The following is a 26,749-nucleotide window of genomic DNA, read 5'->3' on the forward strand; positions in this document are numbered from 1 at the left end:
ACTTCAGACTCTGGGTTAGCTGCTTGCCTGTGTGGAGGGCTGATACTTTACTCTCCACTTCTACACTGGTATGTTGGATAGTTCTGTAAGGGGAGATTTTGGCAAACCAGTAAAGTGCCTGAAACCACTATGGCTTATTGATAAAGCAACCTAGTCAGCAGGCTGTAAAGTGGCCATGCAGCTTGACCAAGGCAGAGGGGAGGGAGGTTTGGGGTGCCACAGAAAGGGCAGCTTGACCCCGCATCCTTCCGGATAAGAATTGTTTTGAAGTTGCTGATACATGCATTTTAAAAGAGCAGGATGTGCCCCAGGAATGTCTATTGGGGTCTCAAGGCTACAAACACTGGAAAAACCCACACCTGGTTAATCAGTAATCAGAAGGAACCTCTTGCTTGACCATTGAAACTGCTTAGTTTAACTAGTTTTCTTTAAGGGACATGTCATTCTATTACTAATGTATAAATAAAGGGAAAAAGTTTGAGGTAGTTGGACTCGTTTGGGGACTCTTTTGGACTCTTTTTGGACTCTCCTTCTGGATACATCTTGTGGTCCCCACCGGCAGACGGAAGATTTGGCCACCGGAAGCCTGCCGCTGTGTCACTCGAGAGCCACACTCAGCTTTGGTAATGATCAAGGGTTGGGGGTGTTTCACTAATCTGTTGCGGACATGTGTAAGTGCTTGAGACTAAGTAAAGTTTAGCTTTAAGTGAAAGCACTCTTGTGTTGTCCTGTTTGTGCCAGCCATCTATTGGTCGAACGGCCGTGTCTCCCCTGATTTATTTCCTGACACCACCTCGCAGAGTAAAAGTTACCAAGAGCTTTGGGTTGAAAGAACCCCGGGTAACAGTTCAGACTACCCACCTGAACCAGAAACAGAAGAAAATATCACAAGGAGAACAAATAAAGGATTCCTGTTAACTCAGAAGCCACTGTCTGTTATTTTGGAACCACATCACTGATATTTTATTATTATTATTAATAATGTTAATGAGACTAATAAAGGGATCTCTCATGACCACTTCTGACCAGGAGAAATGGCCTTACAATAATTGTGTTTAGCTTTGGTTTTGGTTTATATAAAAAATGGGCATTAATTAGTCTATGAATCTCAGCATTCAAACCCTGCTAATGATTCATGATGGGGGGTATATTACAGTTACACATAACAGAATCTAAACTGATTTCAGACAGGAAAGAACTTTTCTTCAAGTACTTCAGAAAATTCTCAATTCCCCCCTGGTCTTTCAGGGTACGTCTACACTGCAATTTGACCCTTGCAGCTGGCCTATGACTTGGGCTTGCGGGGCTCAAGTAAGGGGCTGTTTAATTGTGGTGTAGACGTTAGAGCTCAAGCTGCAGCCTGAGCTCTGGGTCCCTGCCACCTCCAGCCAAGCCTGACCAGCTACACCGCAATTAAACAGCCCCTTAGCCTGAGCCCCACAAGCCTGAGTCAGCTGGCATTGGCAAACCGCGGGTGTCTAATTGCATAAGAACATAAGAATGGCCGTAAATAACTTTTCCTTGCTTACTTTCTCCACATCACTTATGATTTTATATACCTCTATCATATCCCCCGTTAGTCTCCTCTTTTCCAAGCTGAAAAGTCCTAGCCTCTTTAATCTCTCCTCATATGGGACCCATTCCAAACCCCTAATCATTTTAGTTGCCCTTCTCTGAACCTTTTCTAATGCCAGTATAACTTTATTGAGATGAGGAGACCACATCTGTACGCAATATTCAAGATGTGGGCGTACCATGGATTTATATAAGGGCAATAAGATATTCTCCGTCTTATTCTCTATCCCCTTTTTAATGATTCCTAACATCCCGTTTGCTTTTTTGACTGCCGCTGCACACTGCCGTGTAGACATACCCTCCGTTATTGTTAAAGAAAAGAGCGAGAGTGAGAGAGAGAATTGTTCAAGGACCCTAACTCTTGGTCTTAGGTTATCCAGTAAGTCACAGCTTTACAAATTCTTTTTCTCTTCAGCTTCCAGTTCCATACTAAACTTTGGATCCAATTAGAGTCCAACTAAAAGATGCCTGGAATGTGTATGTCTGTGGATTGCGTTGGATATAACATCAAGTTCTAATGATCTCAGCAGAACACTCTAACATCATCCCTCCATCAGGTCACTGATATACTGTAACCTAGAATGAACTGGATCGGGGCTCAATATCCTGAGCTCTGCTGTACCACGTATCGCCTCCCTCCTTATCTAAAATTATCACCATCATCTGCTCTCTGTCGCTAAACCAGTTCTTTATTGAATTGAATATCTCTCCATTTATAGCATTTGCCAATATTATACATTAGTATCTTAATTTGGTATTTGACATTTTTCAAAATGTAAGTACATTTTACCTACTGCTCCACCTCATACACTATTGTTGCCAACCCCTCAACACTATTAATCTACCAGCTATGTCCCAAATGGATATGAAGTGAGAGTTCATATTCTGTGGAGCTCTTGATCGAAAACACTGAATGCCAGGGAATTTTTTATTTTTATCAAACAAATTATTTCACCTCAATAAAAATATAAATAAAGAGAATGTGAGCACAGGATAATGGTTTTCTGCTGCTTAAAGGTCACTGTTCCCTGCACAGTTCAGTAACAGCTCCATTCTGATTATGTTATAAAACAGGTGTATGGTTTGTTTCAGCCAACCAGCAGTCAGTTTTTCCATAAAAGTACAGCTTTGTTTTTAAAACTGCACAGTATTTTTTAAATGAACACATAGTACACAAATGATTACTTACTATATTCAGTGAAGCTCAGGGAATATATAGTGCTTCTACTGATTAGAAAAAAACATTTATCTATTAAAGTACAATTTAATGAAAATATATACATGTGATTATGTCTATTCAGTTACCTCAACTTTCATAACCATGAAGCAGTCTGATTAGCCAGTTCTGTCTAATTTAGGTATTTATATGGCCCCTAGTGCAGGCAGCCCCACAATCTATAAAGTATTTATAACTACCAAACCCCTGAAAATTACTTCTATCCCCATTTAACAGGATGGGGAACTGAGGCACAGAAAGACTTGCTCAGAGTCACCCAGGAAGTCCATGGCAGAGCAGGGACTTTAGCCCATGTCTCCCAAGTCCTAGGTTACATCTGAGCCATTGGACAATCCCTCCTCTCTAGTTTGGATCCTAGTTCATAATCAGTTTGATATAACTAAAAACCAAAAACAATTTTGGATTGTGGACAAATCTTTGTTATTAAAGATGCAGTTGAATGAAGCTGATATTTCTCCAACAAAATGAATAACAGTTACACTGAATTAAATATTTTCTTTCACACTGTTATGTTGCAATATATGAGACATATGAGTAAATAAGAATAAATCAATTGGAGGGAAAAAATAAAAAGGAAACCTTGTCTGCAGAGTCCCTGGGGAAACATTTCAAAGGCATGAGTTATAAATCACTTAATAGAAAGATAGATTTTCACCTGAGAATAAAGCATTGAGGACGTCGCTCCTGGAAAAGCATGTGGTAAGCCCTTTCAGCACAGGAGAATATATGTGGGGGAAGTGAGGAACACAGTTTGCCAGAGTCACTTAGGTAAAGTTGGGTGACCTGAAAAATAACTGAACATTAACACAGGTGGCAAATTCTAAACCAATATTGTTTCATCTCTTCAATAAGGGGCTTCCTTAGGGCTCCCTAGACAATATAAACAAACTATTTGGGTTCCTTAAACTATTTGTAAAGCATTTCATTAAAGCAATACATATATCAATATCATCATAAGAGTTCTATTTAAGATATGCTATTTTAATACTTAATTATAATAATGGTGGCCAATCATGCAGATTTGGCCAATTGTTAAAAAAACAGATAATATATTAAGTTACATTATTTATACTTCACATGATAATCCTTCAATGTTCTGGTTTTAAAATCTTAAACAAAAATAGCATGGATGCCCTTTGAAATAATAAGACAGAGATCAATGAAATCAGGTTACAAGTTAATTAATTTATTATATGACACAGCAGTCTCCCAGTAATACTTTATTTGCAATTTAGAAACACTTCTGTAATACACATAATTAGCAGCATGCTCTACTCTCATTGGCTAAAAATGGCAAAAACCAGTTATCCTACTGTTACCCTACATTCCTCTGAGACAAACCTGACATTTAAGGACTGGTAACTAATTAGAATCAGAGCCTTCAGCAAAATTGGCTTGTAAATATCTATAGTTTAGCTCATTTAAAAAATGCTGAGCCTGTCTTACGTACTATTGTATTTCACTAACTGTATCTCTGTATTAGATGAGACAACACAGAGCTACTCACCTACCCTAGAAAGTGAATATTTCCTTTTTCTTTTTGTCATGAATAGCAGAATATTTCAACAAGTTACAAACCACAGACTTGATCCTACAAAAACTTGATATACATTACTAGTCCCACTGAACTCATGTGTTAAATATTTGCAAGATCAGATTACCGATTAATAAATCAGACTTTTTATTATTTCTATCCTATCATGGTCTTAAAGAAATACTACATATAGGCAGGGCCGCCCAGAGGATTCAGGGGGCCTGGGGCAAAGCGGGGGAGCTGCGGCACTTGTACTCACCCGGCGGCGGTCCGGGTCTTCAACGGCATTTTGGCGGAGTGGGACCCTTCAGTCACTCCTCATCTTCGGCAGCACTGAAGGGCCCTCCGCCGCCGAAATGCTGCCGAAGACCCGGACCGCTGCCGGGCCAGGGCTCGCAGGGCTGCCGAAGACCCGACCGCTGCCGGGCCGGGGCCACTGCGGGGCCCAGGGCCTGGGGCAAATTGCCCCATTTGCTCCCCCCTCTGGGCGGCCCTGCATATAGGTAGCAAGATGGGGCTATTATAGTACTTGTTGCCTTTACAAGGGACTACTTATACACCGCCCAGATGACACCTGTAGGTTCCTAGCAGCTATTATTGCTTCATTATTTTAAATTGACACTTGGTACCAAGTAGAATAACATAAATCTGTGTTCACTAGCATGTGCTTTATATCATCTGAGAAAGAAAAGTTTCGCATAAAATGATTTATTTTCAGTAATTAGAAGGTTACTAGAATAAGTGTTGGAGGTCACTGGAGTATTTTTAAAGCTAAAGGCTTTAAAAGATAATGAGAAGTGATTTTAAAAAAGTACATGTGAAATATTGCTGTTGTTGAATGTGATCTTTTCAGTACTTCATCAGTGGCTTTAAAAAAATACTGTCACCCCCAATGTTTCTTTCTATTTTTGAATGATGATAATTGAAAAAAAAAATTTAAAAAAGGGGCACTAACTAATTAGTCACATTGCGCAAGATCTCAGCATATATAGTGGTTAATGGATTTACACCATCTATTTTCATTACATTAATGCCCAGCACATCTAACAGTTATGGGATTCAATGTAATATAAGCTAAAGAGATGCAGGACATTTCTGTAATTAGTGCCAACCAGCCATACCATCTTGAAATGCAATGGCAATCAGAAGTCACCAATCAAAATCACCACAGTAATCTTCATAAGAAAATATTTTCTCCACATAGTTAGATAAAAAATGGCCCCATATTTCTTAAATATTTTGACTTCAAAAACAAGAAAACATTAAAGAAATAGAATTTGCTTCTTAATTATTCTTATTATTTCTATTGTGGTATTGCCTAGTGGCCCCACAACAGGGATCAAAGCTCCATCGTGCTAGGTGCTGTACAAACACAGAACAAAAAGACAGTTCCTGCCCCATGAAGTTCACAGTCTAAGTAGTTATTCACCGAATCATTAAACATTTTATAAGGGTTAGTCTTTCATGGGTTTTGTTATACTACATATATTACCAGGGTATTTATGAGCATGGTAAGATTTTTCTCATTTTCCACTTGTTCAAAATACTTTTCCTTATTTTTCTTATTGATAACAGGTTTTTCAAGGGTTGAAAGGCTCAAACATTTTTGAATAATTGGTAATTTCACTCACTCCTCCTTTCAGCTTTTCCTCTATTAATTTGTTTTTCACTGATATATTTGTAAAAGTTCTTTATATTCCCATATGTCTGAAATTAACATGTCTACTTTTTGTCTGGCCTCCTCTTTCCCCGGACTAGTATCCATTTTGATTGCCTCGTTCTTCTTCAGTATACAATAAAGGCTCTTAGAGTGTTTCATACCTAACTCTTTGTCAGGGGAATTATTGCTTCTTGCACCTGTAGTCTGCCAGGATTTCCCTGCCTTCTTCTACAGTGGTAGATTTTAATACTTCCTCCTGTCTGATCCAAAGCCCAACAAAGCCTATGGGAAAGATAGCCATTAACTTCAATGGTCTTTAGAACAGACACCAACCTACTCCTACTGAAGTCAACTGAACAGCTCCCATTGCCTGCAAAGAGAGCAGTATGGTGTCTTGATTTCTTAATTCCTCCATATCTGCTTTCTTAGCATCCAATATACTGATGAGAGTACTTTCTGAGAATCTATTTCCTAACTGCTGAATTGCAGTGCTTTGTAGTCAATGATGTCCCGCTTCCCTCTTATTCTGACATTTTCAGAAAGTGCCTCTTTGCAGGTCCGAAATAGATCCAGGATTATTTCTCCTCTAGTTGGAAGAGACTAGTTTATGTTCTAGAACAATGTGGTTGGTTCATAGAGTTACAACGAGTACAGACTGTCTGAATGATTAAGTCCTTTATGATAATTTTGACATCAAGGGCAAAAATCAGGTCCTGTTGACTTTTACCTCAAAAAACAGGGACAAAATAGCACCAGCTGTGTTATTTTGCCATTGTATTCTGACCAAACAAGAAATACCTGCATAATACACAGTGACCATGCAGATAGTTTACTCTGGAAGAAGTGGAAGTAATCCCAGTGGGCAGGCTCATAGGAGCTCAAAGGGTTATGTTCTAACCATACCCTAGGCCATACCCCATAATTCCAACAGTGCACTTTGCAGGTTTTGGGAGAAGAGGCAGAAGCTGAGGTCTGGTGTACAAATTCACAGAGGTGAAAGTAAGCCGGTCCGGTATGGCAAGAGCCGGTACGCCATACCGGACCAGCTTCCCCAGGGGTAGCTGCTTCCCCAGGCAGCGATTTAAAGGGCCTGGGGCTCCCGGCAGCGGCCGGAGCCCCGGGCCCTTTAAATCGCCGCCCGAGTCCCGCTGCCAGAGTCCTGGGGTACCTGCGGCAGCCGGGAGCCCCCGGGGCTCCTTCAGCAATTTAAAGGGCCCGGGGCTCCACTGCTGTAGTGGCAGCTGGAGCCCCAGGCCCTTTAAATGGACCCTGTGCCCCGGGGCTCCCAGCCTCCTCTGCAGCTGGTAGCTCCGGCGGTGATTTAAAGGGTCAAGGGCTCCCAGCTGCCACTACCGCAGCCGGAGCCCCGGGTCCTTTAAATCTCGATTTAAAGGCCCTGGGGCTCTAAAGGCCCCGCCTCGTCCGGTTGAGGCCACACCCCCTTCTGGTTGAGGCCCCGCCACCTGTTCAGGACTCCGGCATACCGGTAAGTCCTTTAAGTTACTTTCACCCCTGCAAATTCAATACATAACTAGTGCCTGGGCCTGCCTCACCACCCCCTCCAGCCATAGATGCTACTACAAATTCAGAGTTCCAGTGTCTCTGGTGGGAGGGGAGAGGTCTTGGACCCGGCTTCCTGCTTCCCAGAACCCCTGCCATTTCCTCATTCTGCCTCCTCTACCTCTTCCTCTTTCAGGGTCACTCTAGGAGAGATGGCAGCTCAGTAAGGCCATATGCAGCAATGCAAAGTGAGGGTGTGACGTTACACCCCATAAGGCTTTATGGAAATATGCTTATGAATGAACATAACTGTAATATGTTTTATGCTACATATGCCATGTAACATATCTATGTAAAGGTTATGATGTACTGAATGTATTCATCCTATTTGTATGCATTTATCAATTTTGTATTCAAAGTTATGAATACTGGCTGTGTACTTGCTTGATTTCTAAGTAGCCTTAGTAAAGCATTTGATCAGCTTCTTGAGAAAGGAATGTGCAAATTAAGTGCCCAATCAAAAAACACTTACAGGACAATGAATCTTGGAAGGCTCCAATCCACATAAGAAGTCTACCTGAGGACATTCAGGGTAGCTTGTAAACAATGGCTGCTGCCTGTAAAAACTGAGTCATGCATGGACAAGTGACTTGCCCATGTGACTCCAAAACTCCATCTTGGAGTTGGACTTTGCATAGGAGAGAGGAGGGGATCTCCACCCACAAGAGAAAGTCTATTTAAACCCCTGGAAGATGCCTCCATTTTGTCTTCAGCTGGCTAGGATATCTGAAAGAAACTGGAACAAAGGACAGTAACTACAGGGGGTGTGAGTGATTGTTGGACTCAGACTAGAAGGAGACTAGTCTGTAAAAGGAAACTTACTGGAATTCCTCTGAGGGTGAGGTTTTTATCTGTATTCAGTTTTCTTACTGTATAAGACATAGACTTGCGTGTTCTATTTTATTTTGCTTGGTAATTCACTTTGTTCTGTCTGCTATTAGTTGGAAACACTTAAATCCTACGTTCTGTATTTAATAAATCACTTTTTACTTATTAATTAACCCAGAGTATGTATTAATACCTGGGGGGGGGGGAGGAATAGCTGTGCATACCTCTCTATCAGTGTTATAGAGGGCGAACAATTTATGAGTTTACCCTGCATAAGTTTTATACAGGGTAAAACAGATTTATTTGGGGTTTGGACCCCATTGGGTGTTAGGCATCTGAGTGTTAAAGACAGGAACACTTCTTAAGCTGCTTTCAGTTTAAGCCTACAGCTGTTAGGGGACGTGGTTCAGACTTAGGTCTGGGTTTGCAGCAGGTTAGCGGGCCTGGCTCAAACCAGGCAGGGCACTGAAGTCCCAAGCTGGGAGGGCAGGGAAAGCAGGGGCAGAAGTAGTCTTGGTACATCAGTTGGCAGCCCCAAGAGGGTTTCTGTGATCCAACCCATCACAGAGGGGAAGAGAACCCCTTGCACATGCATGTGCCTCTTGGAATGCAACTCACGTATAAGGCAGGATCCCACTGACAAGGAAACTGGAAATGTAGCACATGCTCAGACTTCAGTTTTACACTGTTAATACCTGTTTAAGTATTCGTTAACGTGCTGTATTGTTGCAAACATTTCTGAGCTATGCAATAGGGGTAGCCTCTAAAAACAATGTGTGGCCCACCAAAGGGTTTTAGTGGATTTTGTGCCTCTGTACTACCTTAAGGTTGCCCAGTCCTGCTCTATGAGGAGAGGGCTTGAGGAATTCCATATTCAACAAGGTGGGAGATTTCCAACTTAAGGACCAAATTTTAATCTGCTGCTCCTGCCACCTGTACTTTACACCATTTGTTTCCCCCAGTTTACTATTAGGTCATACATGTGACATTTTAAACAGTCAGAACCTATAGTCTGCTAATGGTGATTCTGAATACTACAAACTCTCTGTAAGTCTTGTAAGCAAAATTACTACCCGTTTGTACAGTTCTTAGCACAAGGGCCCCATTTCAATATAGCACAAATAATAATAATAATAATAATAACAATAATAATAATAATAATAATAAAGAGGCAAAATTCAATGCTTCACACTGACACTGTGCATCTAAAATGACTGGGCTAGACTGAGACATGACATGTAAAACATAATGTAAATTTATGTTATGCCCACATTGCAAGAGTACCAATATTTTGATACTGAAATGACAGACACCTTATTTATAAGTGGACTGGAGTTCATCAAATAAGATTAGTGAAAGAGAGCTTTGCCCAGGCCCAATTGAACCATCACTTTTAGGAACTTTTTTTTTTTTTGGTACCCAAATAATCCGTGAATGAAATATTGTTCTGCTTATTGTCACCTGTGGCAAGATTGCTGTTTCACACTAGTAGCACTCAAGGAGAAGAAGATAAGTAACAGGCAACATCATAAAACAAAATAAAGATGGTTATGGCCTGAAGGAGACATTCATAAAGATATGAACAAGACACTGTGTGCCTTCGGCAAAATTAAAGTTATTGCTACTAATGCAAAATTCAAATGAGATCTTCCTAATATGAAAAGAACAGAGGTATTTCTTATTGTTTTCCTTTTTAGTGCTTTGGGATCCCAGATGTGCTATATGAATGAAACTCCACTGAAGTAGATCTACATCATAACATTTTTAGAAGAAAATGCTTACCATAGTGGAATAAATTGGAAGTTCTTTAAATGGATTAACCAGCAACAGTATATCTCCAACGTAGGTCTGGAAAACAAATTATAATTGGTTTATTAAGTGATAAATTAGATCTTTCAGGAAGTTAATGATTTTCCTTCAGAAAAGACTTTTTGCAAAAGCATCTTAAATCCAGTAATCAACAAACGAATTACAAGTTCATAGTTCCACAATTCAGAACCTTTTAAATTCTTGCTCTTAAAAACTAAGATCCAAATTTACAATTCAGATTGTATTATTATAAAAAATATAATTAACACTAAGTGCTTCACAAAGTAAAATGATTAACAAAGGAATTGCATTGCATATATTATTGTAAGATTATTTGTTAAATGAATCTGTAATTCACCATTTGTTAAGCTTAGCAAAAATGAGTGAAGTTCCTATCACACAACCCAATTGCTCCATCATCTTATTATGGGATAGACCATGCTAGTAGTGCTAGTAGAGTTAGATAAACTGAATGGGTATTTAAAAAGTTGTTACTGGGATAAAAGACAGTAATCAACATAATTATGACACAACCTACATACATATAAATAAAATTCTAAATATTGACTACACTGAAGTCAATGACAAAATTCCCATTGTCTGCAATGGGGCCAGGATTTCATCCGCAATATTAGAACAAACACTACATGAATCCACTGGGCTGCATTCTCCAGTATATCCTGACTGCTTTGTGCCTTACTTCTTACTCACCTCCCAGTGGACTAGAGATAATGTCTCCACACATCTTCTGATTCCTGACATAAGAGGCATGGCCAGATTGCCATATCAGCTCTTTGGGCCCACAAGCAGCCAGTGAAAGGCTTCTCTAGCTTGTACCAGAGAGCACACCAGTGATGGGATGGCCTCAGGAGCCAGGATATGTAAAGGTGACTTTAAACCACCTTTCCCACCCACCTCCGCCCTAGTTTTTCACCCAGCAAAGATTTTCCATAACAGAATCTGGGACCATTGATTCCTATAATGGTATTTAGTTTTTAACCTTGTTCATATATGGGGCAGCTGAAGAGTAGTTTCTACAAAGAATAATAACAAAAGAACGTAAGAGCAAGCCAACTGAAACACATATTGGCCCTGATTATTTTAACACTATGCACTATAGAAAACTAAAAATAAAAACTGAAGAATTGTTTGGTGGCAAGTGCTTTTCTAATTGATTCATAAAATTCTAATACCATTAGGTGTTTTGTCAAACTGATAATGACTGAAATGATAGCTGTAGTTGTTGAGGAAAAGTAGAATTTAGTAATTTTTTTTCACATATACCTCTACCCCGATATAACGCTGTTCTCAGGAGCCAAAAAATCTTACCGCGTTATAGGTGAAACCGCGTTATACCGAACTTGCTTTGATCCGCCGGAGCGCGCAGCCCCTCCCCGCCCCGAGCGCTGCTTTACCGTGTTACATCCGAATTTGTGTTATATCGAGTCGCATTATATAGGGGTAGAGGTGTACTAAAAGTAATGTGAACTTCTGTTTACATTGTATTAGAACATCAAAAAGTGTTTTTCAACATATTCTTAATTAAATAATTCAGTTATTATTGTGCTTTTAAAAGATTCTGCCCACAAACACTGACTTACTTAAAGAAAAATGTTTCAGACATACTGTTACCAAAACAAACCAATAAAACAAAACAAAGCAAAAAAACAACCAACCAAATAAAAAAAAAAACACTAATAAAAAAAGACAAAGGAAACAAGCAATGGCCTGAGGGAGAATTTTCCTCTACTGTGTCAATGTGTTTTGTGTTGTCTCCTGGTGGAAAGGACCATGTTGTCTTCTGTGTCTTATACAGCACTATGGACAATGTCTGAACTCAGTTTTAGCTTTACTTTTGTGTAAAAAGACTATACTTAATAGTTTATTTTCATGTACACAATTATCTGTCACAATACAGCCCTCAAATTGCTTTTTATAATATTTAGAAGCCCAAAGAACGCAAAAATATTATGTCAAATCACTAGGCCCAGGCCCCTGGAGCCGCTCTGTGTCACATCCTTTGTGGAAAACTGCCATAAAGCCAGCACAGGCAGTTTCTTAACCAATCTCTGCAGGATTCCGTCCACAAAGGGTGATCCTCTGATGCTGTAGAAATGTGATAGTGAGTCCTATGCCACCGTTTTGCTAGCTGCAAACTGTAAGAGGGTGAGGCCTCGGCTCTCTAATCACCAGCTGATTTCCATATGCCAAAAAGGCCACTTGGGGCTGTTGGCACCCACTGTAAACCCTGAATGCTATTCTAATGTACGCCAAAGAACGGATCTGCGCCCAGTCAGTCCCAGGATCAGGAGAGCACATGGGGTGCAGGGGTGGGGTGGGCGGTTAAAGATGCCTTTGCATCCATTCTCTGTCTCCCCGCACAAGCTTTGCCGTGTTCCTTGACTGAAGCCCAGGACCTGGCCCATTGTCATTAGAAATCCAGCAACCAATAGTATTCCAAAATTCTTTTGATGCCATTCAAACATATAATAGTCCTAGTGATTTGAAACTTTCATTGTATTAAAGTTCTGTTTAACTGTTGATTCTTTTAAAAATTGTTCTAAGACACCTATCATTAGCTCATTCTAAAAATCTATTTACACAAATAGTTTAGGCTTATCAAGGCACCCATATTTCCAGTAACATAAAGGTATCAGTTATTCCTATTCAAATATTTCTTACAAAGCAGCTACATTCACCCAGTGTTCTGCACAGGAGTGTATAAGGTGTCTATGAAACACAAAACTAGGCAGCACTGACCTGGGACCTGAGGCTATGCTGATTTAGCGTATCCCCTGAGCAACCATCACAGATGGGACTTCTGGGTTGCAACAAAAAAATCAAATCTACCCATCTGCCCACGTGCCCCACCTCTCTCCACCAACAGAACATCCTTTTGGAGGGGAGGTACAATAAAACCACCTGCCCTCAGAATGAAGCCCTGCTTAGATCCCCTGTTGGATAGGGCAGATGTAGTTTATGCCTCTCTGCAACAGCTTCAGTGAGCATGGCAGTATGTGTGCTATGGTGAGGGAGATCTGGGTTTGGAAATGGCCTCCAACGGCTTTTTCCTTTCTGAGATGATGGAGCCCAGGTAAATAATGGATGAGAGGTTTTTCAGTTCTGATGGCAATCGCCACACATTGCACAAATGGCTGCTATTAACCATAACAGCACTGATCAATGGCTTCGAGATCACTATTGTGCTCTTGAACAAAACAAAAATATTTAATTAGGCCAGAAGGATAGGCAGACGTAGAACCTCAGGGTCAATCCTGAGAATGAGATATCAGGTGAACTATTTTAAGAGTAAACCTACACTTGGCCCTGATTTTCATAGATGCTGAGCATTTGTAGCTCCCATTGATTTGAGTCAGAGTTGTGCATGCTCAGTACCTCTGAAAATGAGATAAAAAGGAGGATTCACATAAACAAAAAAGGCAGGAACATAAATATAATCTCAGCATCTGAACAGCATTGTTACTACCAACCAATATCATAGTACCTATGAACGTAATTCCCGTATTTAATTTCAGGTGTTTACAGTAGCTTGTTGTTTGTGACATTCTGAATCTCTGCATTTCTCTGGTCTAACCACACTCTGTCAATTCATTAGATTAAATCAGATTCACAGATTTCACATTTGCATGCAAATTACCTAATCAGCTGTTCAATAAGCTAGAAAAGGGTAAGTAGTTATGAATAGGGATGCCAGAAATATGCATATGCAGATTTTACTTTTGAAATAATCTATGGCTGACTGGATTCTCCCTCTGTTTAACATGGCAAGAACAGAAAAATCTTTTGCATGTAAATCATCTTGTAATTATTTTACTGTGTCTAAATCATTAACATAACAATATCAAGAGAATTATTCATGTAAATTGTTGGAAAAAGTAACAGGGAATCAAATGCTGTATACTGATTTCTGGATTTGTTATCCAAATCTCTATTCCATTCCGGTTATTGTAATCAGAAGCCTGCATGAAAATTATGCTTACCTAAAGTTAAAGACAGAAATCTCTTGATAGTTTAAGAGGAATGAGTTCACATGCCCCTATCACATTTTACCAGCACATATTTTCTGGTAAATATACATACAGACATACCTGTGCATACTCACTATATCTTTTTTTGCCCTAATTTCAGACTTTCCCAATTAAATTTGAGTAGTTGTAAATTTAACACACACATACACCTTCATTCATCTTAATATTAGTCAGCAATACTTGCCAGCCTAGTGTCTAGTAATTCTGCTTAGCTGGAATTACTAACAGTCCAATACTATTTTCTTTAATTGCTCATCACTGAAAGTTGACTGTAGGTAACTGAATAAAAATGCTGCAGTAAGCAGTTTCAAAGCCACTCACATATATCTGATTGTTACTGAAACGTTTCTGAATCTCATAGAGCAGGCTGCTGTCTGTTAGCTCACTCAGAGTAGCCAGGTCATCATTTGGTGCTGGAGGCATTAACTTGACCTGGAAAATACAAATCATACATTCAAATAATCTAACTTCATAGCCGCTCACCCTGCAGTGTAATGCCCTAGTTTCAATTACAAGTGACAACCACTACAATTGATATAAATGTTTATTCTGCATTAAGAAACCAAAAAGTTGTCTATACTTCCCAAATAACTCTTCATACTTTATTTTAAGCAATAAAAGTAAATTAGAAAGATTATTAATTTTAAGGCATATATTCTGTATGGGTTTAATGGGGACTTAAGTATATGGAAATGTACATATATGCTATTTGCAATCCCTAAACGTGACAAGACTCCAAGTTGAAGTAGAACACTCCTGCCCTCTTCATTGACTGTTTCTGATGAAGATGATCGAGAGTTGAAAAGTTAATGCACTTGTAAATCACATATCGGCTGCCACCAAACAGAGCTCCCATATTCCTGTAGCTTCACCCTTCTCAGCATATGGAACTTAATATGCTATTGGAATTCAGCTGCACAGAACATAACAGAGGAAACTCAGTGAGAGTCGGGAGTTAAACTGTCAATAGGAGTAGAAGGTGCTCAGCATCTAATGTATGAATAATGTTTTTTTATTATTTATATCACAGTAGCACCCAAAATGTGCTTGGCGCTTTCCAAACACAGGAGATAAGAGGCCTAAAGAGTGTACAATCTAAATGTTATAGAAACAAATTCTGTTACCAAAAGGAAAATTGCTTATATGTTGTAAAAGTACAATACATCAACTATAAGAGAACTGCTATAAAATACGATAAAGACTGATACATTGTGCAGTGAATTCTACTATGCTCACAGTGCAGGTTGAATCATTGTTAATATCAGCTGGCAAGTTTAATGTTTCTAGATGCCAGAAGAACATATAGACAAATAGATAATAGTCACCTAGATGTGTTTGAAGTGAACAACTGGCAAATCCACATTTTAACAAAACCAAAAAGAAAATGGCATTCACAATGTTATTTCATCAGTAATTGACCAATGTGATCAGTGCAAAAACACTGAGGGTACAAGCTTGAAGTCAATGGCGGTTTTGCCAATTACTTTAATAGGTGCAGTATCTGGCCCTGGGAGTCCGAAGTTCTGGGTTCTTTTCCTACATTTATCACTGATTCATTGTGTGACTGGGTAAATCAGTTAACCTGTATGTGCCTCAGTCTCTTCATCTGTGAAAAGGGACTAAATGGGACCTTTTTTAAGTGCTGGAGATCATTGACCAAAAGGTACTGTGATTATACATATATATACAAAAAATATTATAATTGTCATTTTAAGGCAGAGATAATCAGACACTGAGGCTACCCCCTGTGTTGTTGGGTAACCAAGATGAACAGGATTTGGTGCTCTATATCCATCCCCAGATGTGAATCCTTGGAAATAACAGAACATATATATTTTTCTCAATCCATCAATCAATCAAACAATAAATAGGAGCACTAGATTTAAGATACCCAAGATACACACAAAAAGAGTGTTTGAAGGCACTCAACCTTCATCTTTATGCCAAGCAAAAAAAAAAAAAAACACTAGCCATTTGGTGTTTGACAGAACCACCAAATCCTGCTGGGTCTTATTGTTTAAATAGTTTACCAGCTTTTCTCAAAAACAATACATCTGTTGGCATAAAACAACTGAACTTACAAACATATAGACCTTCTCTAGTATCACAAACAATTTCAGAATTGTAGAATATCAACTATGTAGCTCTTTACACTTCAGTTCACCCTAAAGATTCTCACAGGCTCAAGATTTGTGTCAAGAATGACAGCTCTCAGGATATGAGCACAAAAAGGAGTGACAGTTTTCTAAGGGTACGTCTACACTTACCGGAGGGTCCGGCGGCAGGCAATCGATGTTCTGGGATCGATCCCGGAAGTGCTCGCCGTCGACGCCGGTACTCCAGCTCGGCGAGAGGAGTACGCGGCATCGACGGGGGAGCCTGCCTGCCGCGTCTGGACCCGCGGTAAGTTCGGACTAAGGTACTTCGAATTCAGCTACGTTATTAACGTAGCTGAATTTGCGTACCTTAGTCCGAAGTGGGGGCTTAGTGGGGACCAGGCCTAAGTCTGCATTTAATAACAAAACACTTTTTCTATTTTCTTCTTTATGCATTGTTGTTACTTCTTGCTTGAATCAGGACATGCTACTTATGAGAATTTTTTTCTATTTTTCAAACTTGTTATGCCTTTAGATATCATAGAGCACAATCACATACAGTATATACAAATGACTCAGAGTGAACTGCTCTATTCAGTTCCTCATCAATTCCACAACCAATCCTATTATTGTGTTCATTAAACTCCAGCTCTATTCCTAATGAATGAGCCACCAATTTAAATCATACACTTGACAGAAAACACAATTCAAAGCAAAAAAAAAAAAAAAAGAAAGAACACCTAAGAAATCTTAATTAGGAAGTATTAAAGGCCAGAAGAAATAGATATTGGGGATAATTTCATTTCAAATTAATTTTTTATCATTTCCTAAAATTAAACTGCTTACATTATAGAACTCACAAATAAAAGTATTCATATGCATTTAGCTGCATGTGTGCTACATGATGACTATCATAACTTTTATAGAATGAGCCAACATGCACATTTTCAGGGTCACTTCTGAGTAGAACTTATAACAAAATGTGACCCCAATAATGGATATATTGTCTTTGGGCTAAACTGTGCCTTTAGGAATAGCTCTGTGTAAGGGGCAATGCATAAGATGCACCCCCCACACACACACACACCATGAGTAGCCCTGGGACGGTTTATGATTCGGAGATTCACAGTTCTTCCTCTGCTTTGCTCCCCTAGGGTGAGATGGGTGAGGAGTGGAATAATTTATAGCTGGCCTCAAGAGTGCCGCTTAATTCCCAGCATACCAAACTAGCTCTGTAGAGTGACAAGTGGGACGGGGATAAAACTTTGGCTCTGCCCAGTCTATCACACCTTGGGCAGCATACAGCAGTGTGTTAGCAACCACTTTAAGACTAGTCTCACTCTGGCTCCTCATTATTTTCCATCCATTCTTCAAAATAAAATTGTATGTGATAGGTAATATTCCAAATTTCACAAAAATGTGTCCCTTTTTTTGATCAGTACTAGTAACAGGCAATAAATACTGACCAAAGAAAGTCTCTACTCGTAGGTTTTGTCTACACTACACATGTCTTGTGACGGCATATAGCGTAAGTGTAGCCACACACAGCAAAGAAAAATAGGCTGCATCCACACTGCAGTATGTAGCTATGCATGACAGTGAAAGGCTCTGACAGGGGGAGGCAGCAGTTAAAGGCTCCAGCAGCAGGGTGGCAGCGGAACACTACACCACTAGAAATAGCAGTGTAGATGGGGGAGGCACTACTTGGGCATGTAGAGAGCCATATACAGGGGGACTAGAACAATTTGTATAGTGGGGGTGCAGTGAGCCATTGAACCAAACTGTAATCCCAGTATATAATGGAAATCACTTCAAGCTAGGGGGTGCAGTAGCACCCCTAGTTCCAGCACGTATGGCCGTATAGGCTATGTACCCACAGGATTCAGGTGTGTCTTTACTTTACACACATAAGCAGTGCCTCACCATCTACACCATTATTTATACCCATGCTAGGAGGCGTGTAGGGTATGTACTCACATGCCGCCATAAGCAGTGTGCAGTGTAGATATAGCCATAGGTAGGGTGACCAGGTGTCCGGTTTTCGACAGGAATAACCCGGTTGAAAAGGGACCCTGACAGCTTCGGTCAGCACTGCCGACTGGGCAGTTAAAAGTGCGGTCGGCAGGGCTGCGATGCTAAGACAGGCTAGTCCCTACCTGTCCTGGCTGGTATCGCACTGTGCCCCGGAAGCGGCCAGCAGGTCTGGCTCAGGATTTTTAGGTGGGGGGCCACGGGACTCCATGCACGGCTCCACACTCCCATTGGCCAGGAACCAGCCAATGGGAGCTGCGGGGGAGGGGAGGGGGGGTGGCATCTGAGGGCGAGAGTGGCGTGTGGAGCCTCCTGGCCCCCCAGCCTAGGACCCAGACCTGCTGGCTGCTTTCGGGGCATGCGGAGCGCGGTGCGAGGACAGACAGGCAGGCAGCCTGCCTTAGCCCCCCCGCTGCACAACTAACCGGGAGTCACCTGATGTAAGCCCGTGCCCCAACCCCGAGCCCCAACCTCCTTCCCCAGCCCTGAGCCCCCCCAAACCCGGAGCCCCCCCTGCACTCCAAACCCCTCATCCCTGGCCCCAGCCCAGAGCCCTCACCCATAGCCCAGTGCCCATACCCCCTCCTGCATACCCATCCCAGAGCCCCCTCCCACATCCTGAACCCCTCATCCCTAGCCCCACCCCAGAGCTCTCACCCCCTCTGGCACCTCAACCCCCTGCCTCAACCCGCAGCCCCCTCCCGTACTCTGAATCCCTTGGCCCCATCCCTCAGCCCGGGGCCCCCTCCTGCATCCCAAACCCCTCATCCCCAGCCCCACCCAGAGCCTGCACCTCCATCCAGAGCCCTCACCCCCTCCCATACCCCAAATCCCTGCCCAAGTCCTAAGCCCCCTCCCACACCCTGAACCCCTCATTTTTGGCCCCACCCAGAGCTCACACCCCAGTTAGAGCCCTCAACCTCACCCTCTCCCGCACCCCAACCCCTTGCCCCAGCCCAGTGAAAGTGAGTGAGGGTGGGGGAGAGTGAACCACCGAGGGAGGAGGAATGTAGTGAGCAGAGGCGGAGCCTCAGGGAAGGGACGGGGCTAAGGTGTTTGGTTTTGTGCGACTAGAAAGTTGGCAACCCTACCCATAGGCAAACCATCAAGTGCACGTGACGGCGTGAATTTTACCAACAACATTTCAACATTTGTTCCACCCAACCTAAAAGAGCAGTTGCAGACATCTGGTATTCCTAAAGACCTTCATCTATAATACAACTGTTGAACTAGATCAAGTAGTAACTTTCAAGGAAACCATATACGATAATAATTCTCTAAAATATACATTCTGGACAGACCAAATAAAGATACCTCAATCAGATTTTGTTGTCACTATTAACATTTTAAGATTTAAATGTTAGTTATTGAACAGGAACTGTAGGCTGTGCAACTGTTGGACCAGTTTCAACCTGCTCAGTAGAAAAACCTTTCTTATACATATGGATCTTTAGTAAGAAATTAGACATCAGGGAGATCACCCTGGGGGGAAAAAAGACCTTGAAAAACTGTTCTCTCCTGGTCTCATAGTCTCTTTAAAATCATATGAAAAGACTAGAGACAAAGCAGATTTAGAAGCAGAATATATTGATTCATTTGTTCACTCTCTGCAACCTATGGAATAATAAAGTTTAAGGATTTTTTTTAAACCAAATGATGTGCCAGAAAGTTTGTAGTTATGCTATATTGTGTTTCCAGACCCACAGAGCGGTCATCCTTTTCTCTTATAATTGTGGAGATCAGATTCCAGAGTAAGCATTTGATATACTTTTTCAAGTTCTTATATTTTTATATCATGATTTTGAGATTCTTTGTCAGGACCTAGTTTATTTGTTCACAATGATGAGAATTCAGAACAGTCCGATTTATTTTTAAATTATGCTTCCTCCTTTCTGCTTTCACTGTAGAACTTTTCAGTAGATACCTATCACCTTATTCATATCAGAACTAGGGCTGTCAAGCGATTAAAAAAATTAATTGTGATTAATCGTGTGATTAAAAAAATTAATCGTGCAATTAATCACGATGTTAAACAATAATAGAATACCATTTATTTAAATATTTTTGGATGTTTCCTACATTTTCAAATATATTGATTTTAATTACAACACAGAATACAAAGTGTACAGTGATCACTTTATATTTATTTTTATTATAAATATTTGAACTGTAATAAACAAAATAAATAGTATTTTTTAATTCACCTCATACAAATACTGTAGTGCAATCTCTTTATCATGAAAGTTGAACTTACAAATGTAGAATTATGTATAAAAAATAACTGCATTGAAAAATAAAAAAATGGAAAACTTTAGAGTCTATGTGTCCACTCAGTCCTACTTCTTGTTCAGCCAATCGCTCAGACAAACAAGTTTGTTTACATTTGCAGGAGATAATGCTGCCTGCTTCTTGTTTACAGTGTCACCTGAAAGTGAGAACAGGCGTTCGTGTGACAATGTTATAGCCGATATCACAAGATATTTACGTGCCAGATGTGCTAAAGTTTCATATGTCCCTTCATGCTTCAACCACCATTCCAGAGGACATGCATCCATACTGAAGACAGGTTTTTCTCGATAACAATCCAAAGCAGTGTGGAACGACACATGTTCATTTTAATCATCTGAGTCAGATGCCACCAGCAGAAGGTTGATTTTCTTTTTTGGTGGTTGAGGTTCCGTAGTTTCCACATCGCAGTGTTGCTCTTTTAAGACTTTCGAAAGCATGTTCCACACCTCGTCCCTCTCAGATTTTTAGAAGGCACTTCAGATTCTTTAATCTTGGGTCAAGTGCTGTAGCTATCTTTAGAAATCTCACATTGGTATTATTAGAGATGGAAAGAACGAGCAGGAGGACCCAGAGGCGGATTGAATAAACGGGCTTCTTTATTGCGGTACTTGTTCCCCTCGACCCAATTGTCGAGTAAGCCCTGAACTAATCACATCACACTCTTTTATCTAAGTTAATATGTAAATACCCACATTTACTCCAACACCCCCGAAACACTTATTTGATAATATGAACGCCCATATAATGAATATTAATAGCTATTTACTGAATATAATTATACCCGCCCCATTTACTGTTTACAGCATTAAGCATATTATATACAGACATTTTTACCTTGAAGATACATTTCTTTGCAATAATTGTAGCCACAAGTTCCCTTAATCAGCAGTTCACAGGGGAGGGAGGAAGGGGACATGACCCGAGCTCATTTATGTAGCTGGGAGAGGAAGGGAGGGGGGGGGAGATAACACTTCTTCACACAAAGGGTATCCTTCAGACAACCATATTTCTTATGCAGCTACAACGCTTATCTATCCTTAACAAGCAGAAGGGTACGGGAAAGGGTGGCAACTTTATCTATCAAGGGAAGAAACAGTGCTTGCCTGTGCCTCACTTCCTATTACCATGGTAGTGGTTACCCAGGTCTTTACTTAACCCTTACATATCCCAACAGGCAGTGATGAGCTGCCAAAGTCTTAAGAACCAGTTCCCTACTGGTTCTTCGGTGGCTGGTCCTTCACTCGCTCCGGGTCTTCGGCGGCACATCGGCGGCGGGTCCTTCAGTGCTGCCGAAGACCCGGAGCGAGTGAAGGACCCGCCACCGAAGTGACGCCGAAGACCCGGTAGGGAACTGCCCGGTGAGTACAAGCCCCACATGCCTCCCAAAACAGCCTGTTCCCCCCGTCCTGCCCCCGACTGCCCCCTCAGAACCCGCAACCCATCAACCCCCTTGCTCCTTGTCCCCCGACCAACCCCGCCCAAGACCCCCCACCCTAACTGCCCCCCAGGACCCCATCCCCTACCCAACTTGCCCCGCTCCCTGTCCCCTGACTGCCCTGACCCCATCCACCACCACCCCGACAGACCCCCGGAACTCCCACGCCTACCCAACCCGCCCCCCCCCCCCCGTTCCCCATCCTCTGACCGCCCCCCCCCAGAACCTCCGCCCCCTCCAAATGCTCCCTGCCCCTTATCCAACCCCTCCTCCCAGCCCCGGCCCGGCCCCCTTACCATGCTTCTCAGGGCCGGTGTAACGACAGAAAAACCACCCTCTCACAATTGCCCACCCCTTTAACAACCGGTTCTAAATCGGCTTCTGCATTTAACAACTGGTTTGCGTGAACCCGTGTGAACCAGCTCCAGCTCACCACTGCCAACAGGTACCTTCTTTGCATTTTGTCAAATCTGCGGTGAAGGTGTTCTTAAAATGAACAACATGTGCTGGGTAATCATCCGAGACTGCTATAACATGAAATATATGGCAGAATGCAGATAGAACAGAGCAGGAGACATACAATTCTCCCCCAAGGAGTTCATTCACAAATAGTGGCCAAAGCATGAAGGGGTATATGAATATTTAGCATATCTGGCATGTAAATACCTAGCTATGCTGGCTACAAGATTGCCACGTGAATGCCTGTTCTCATGTTCAGGTGACATTGTAAATAAGAAGCAGGAAGCATTATCTCCTGTAAATTTAAACAAACTTGTTTGCCTTAGCGATTGCCTGAAGAAGAAGTAGGAATGAGTGGACTTCTAGATTCTAAAGTTTTACATTGTTTTGTTTTGGAGTGTAGTTATGTAACAAAAAATCTATATTTGTAAATTGCACTTGCACAATAGAGCTAGCACTACAGTATTTGTATGAGGTGAACTGAAAAATACTATTTCTTTTGTTTATCATTTTTAAAGTTGAAATATTAGTAATAAAAAATAATATACATTGAGCACTGTACACTTTGTATTCTGTATTGTAATTGAAAGCAATATATTTTAAATGTAGAAAAACATCCAAAATATTTAATAAATTTCAAGTGGTATTCTATTGTTTAACAGTGTGATTAAAAGTGTGATTAATCACAATTTTTTTTTTTAATTGCGATTAATTTTTTTTTAGTTGTCTTTTTTATGGGTAGAAAAGCTATTAGGCCATCCTCAAAGGTTTCTAAAATGTGTTTATTATAACTTTTCTCTCCCAAGGAGGCATGGGGTAGGCAGTCTGGCTTTACAGGTTGAGGAATAAAAAATAGAAATTCTGAATAAACAATTCTAAGATAGTTTTATGTTAAATGTGTGGCATATAGGGCCAATTCCTGATCCAAAGGATGTCAAGGTAGGTTTTGCACCCATACAGAATAATAGGATGTTATGGTATTTGCTCTCATTTGGGATGCCACACATAAGTAATACTGTGTGAGGGAGGAAAAAGGGCTGCACATCCCCAGGATATACCATCCAGCCAAGGTCAAGGAGAAGAATTTGATGATGTTGGCCCATGAAGCAAATAAATGCTGTAAAAGCTAGATTTAAACTCAAGTAGTAAAAAAGAGTCGTACATATAAGAAATTCCACATGCATTAAGTTCACAAATGAATTGACTGGGGGTTACATACTTCCAGGGCATTTCCAATTTTATTCTGTTCACCTCCTTTTTCTGAGCATACAGATGAGTTTATTCTATTTTTTCCTTCTTGCCTCCTGTGTCTGACTGACAAAGTGACCTTATAATATGTATTTTATTACGGTTCTCAATACCCTAAACTATGGCCACAGCAGCTCAAAACTAATAATCTGAACAGTCACTGAACATTCTCAGCCATAGATATATTAGAAGCTAAATGCTATCTTATTTTTAATATTAACAATGAAGTTTTCTATTTACTCATTTGACAGTGTGTACAGGTCTGTCTCATCTTACGCTGGGGTTACGTTCCGCAGTCAGCGCCTAAAGCGAAAATCGCGTATAGTCAAAATTACGTTGAGTGTAATGGCGGGTGGAATCGCCCGCACTACAGAAACAGTATTTAAATTGTTATTTTTCTCTTTTTGTTGTTGTTTTTGCCGACCGCATAAAGCTGAAATCGCGCATGTTAAATGTGCCTAAGATGCGACAGACCTGTATGTGTGTTTGGGAATATATAATTGTTCATAATCTGTTTAAATGGCTTAATAACACAATGTTAGTAATTTTCACTACATCACCAGAAGTAATTTTATTTATTAGTACCATTAATAAGGCAGTATGCCTTCTATTTTCCATGCACAATATTCTTCCAATCACTACTTTCCCCTGCATGTTTTATCTAACATTACAGCAATAAAGAAAAAACCACTGAATATTGTACATTAGAAGTCCACATCACATTATGTGGCCAACAATATGTGGCACAACAGTTCTATGCCAAGTCTGTTTTCAAAAAGAAATGGCTTAATCAAGCAAAAAGACTAAGCAGTTTTGCTTGTGGAATGTAACACACAACTCCTTTTCATGCCAGAGATCTCAATCGTGTACTGGGGAAAATCTCCTCCTCAACTGATAAGAACAGAAATTGCCAACTATGCAACTATGGTGATTATTCATATTGCCTTCTTGATCTGGCATATTGGGTTCAGGAAATTAGTTGAGATCAAAAAACATATTTCAGCTAGAAAAAAAAAAAGAATCAAAAGTCCCCAATTGCTCATCTGACCTTATCTGGATATGATATTTTGTTATTTTCTATATTAACATTTTGTGCTTGTGTGTAAATCTGAGCTATTATAATTTTTTTTATTTCAAAACCAAAAATAGTGTTATATCTTTCAATATTAAAAATGTATATTCCAAGCTTAATAAGTTCAAAATCTTCTCTCAGATCCCCTGAGGAAGGCCTAATCTACATGCCATATTGCCTATGAATGTATGATATCCTTGACATGCACCAGGTGAAATATCATGCTGATCTGTTTTAATAATATATGAAGATAAAACCTGAGTAATGACTCTGCATATCGTAATGAAAAATTAAACAGAACATGATTACTTCCAGTATAGGTTAGGATACAAACATTACGGATAAATTACACTGAATCCTTGTTAGATATATCACATTTACAGTCCTATGTTCAAAGCTTTTATTTTTAATGTAAAGCATTCTGTCTGTTACGGAAGCATTTTGCCAAGATTCCGTCAAAGCAACTGCATTCAACAGAAATTTCAGTTCACAATAATAAAAAATTATGTTATTTAGAAGGATTAGTGCTGGGTACATTATAGAAGTCAGAACTGCTTCATAAATACACAGCCTTCTTTAAAGTTGCTCGTGATCTATATCATGGAGACATTATTGGCGACAAATAGTTTGGCATGTATAGCAAATGGCAAGAGATTCTGAACAAACTATCTCTGTCTCTCAACTATGTCATGGACATCCATCATTGTATTAATAAAGGAAGTAAAACTAGCTACAGTCATATAAATGCTAATATTTGATTACACATATTTTTACAATATTGTTATGAGCTGGGTGAAATCTCGTTATGGGATGTTAAACTGTGAACTCTCCAGTAAAGAGACTGCATAGTTGATGTGTTAATAAAGCACTGTGTATATAATTATAGCAAGAGAGAGGAGAAAAAAAATCATAGTTTCTTTATTTTTCTATTATTATTTGCACTTTGGTACCATGCAAAGGCCCCAAGGTTTTGAGTGCCTGACCAATTATTTAAAATTTAAAAACCAAATACATCTGCTGATCACAACTATGTCTATGGAATGCAGCGAGACAGGGGGACTTTCAGATAGCCTGATCCCAAGACATTTGGGTGTAATAATTTTGAGAATTATTATTGGAAAATGACTGTAGCCAAACTTATAGCATGAATTGATTACATTCCTGTGTTTTCTTGTTCATCAAATTTTAAATTTCCAGATCCAAGACATTTAAGAAACTTGACATGTACCTGTTCAAGTTTGGTTGTGTCAGTCACTGTGACATTGTCAGATGCGGTATCTTGAGACTGCTGCTTACATAAGCCTTTTGTTGCATCTTTGAACATGGTGTCTTTCTCCAGCAAACTGTCTTGTTTGGCAATCGGCAAAGCCAGGGGATTGCTACAGAGAGAATCAATAAAGCAATTAGTCTCCTTTTTAAGACGCCTGACAAACAGAAGATTGCCAAAACTGAGAGGTATGAATGTGGAACTAAAATATAATTCATGTCTGAGACAGTTGTTCCTGATCCAAAAAGAAACATAAATTGGATGAGAACTGCAGACTGTTCACTGGTCTATGCCAAAGATACAGTGGTCTTGGCAAAGCACTTTGATTTAAAATTCACTTTTATGCAAGTCTGCTTCAGAAGAAAGCTAAGCAACCCAAATAGAATATGCATGAGGTTGTATTTGATAGTGCTAGGTTGGCAAATCAATAAGCAATCTGAAAGCTGAATTTAAATGTATGATTAACTTCCACAATAGTATTTTGAAAAATAGTACATTTAAAAACAATTTGATACACAGATACTGTCATTGCATTAAATAAAATAAAAATGTATAGTTTTTGATAAGCAAATAAGCTATATTTAATTTGTATTAAAATCT

At 40.2% G+C, this 26,749-nt stretch overlaps 1 protein-coding gene across 1 annotated transcript in view; it reads right to left on the bottom strand.

Annotated features, from left to right (window-relative positions):
- The window catches only part of MYO16 (myosin XVI), a 468,353-nt gene that overhangs the window by 272,720 nt on the left and 168,884 nt on the right, over positions 1-26,749 (bottom strand). The window contains exons 9-12 of the mRNA XM_065418712.1: positions 26,111-26,261; positions 14,574-14,684; positions 10,177-10,242; positions 3,468-3,595 (exon numbers count right to left, since the gene is read on the bottom strand). Coding sequence (XP_065274784.1) covers positions 3,468-3,595; positions 10,177-10,242; positions 14,574-14,684; positions 26,111-26,261 — 456 coding nt within the window. The remainder of the gene's footprint in view (positions 1-3,467; positions 3,596-10,176; positions 10,243-14,573; positions 14,685-26,110; positions 26,262-26,749) is intronic.

This window comes from Emys orbicularis, chromosome 1 (assembly GCF_028017835.1).
Source record: "Emys orbicularis isolate rEmyOrb1 chromosome 1, rEmyOrb1.hap1, whole genome shotgun sequence".
Taxonomy (NCBI): domain Eukaryota; kingdom Metazoa; phylum Chordata; order Testudines; family Emydidae; genus Emys; species Emys orbicularis.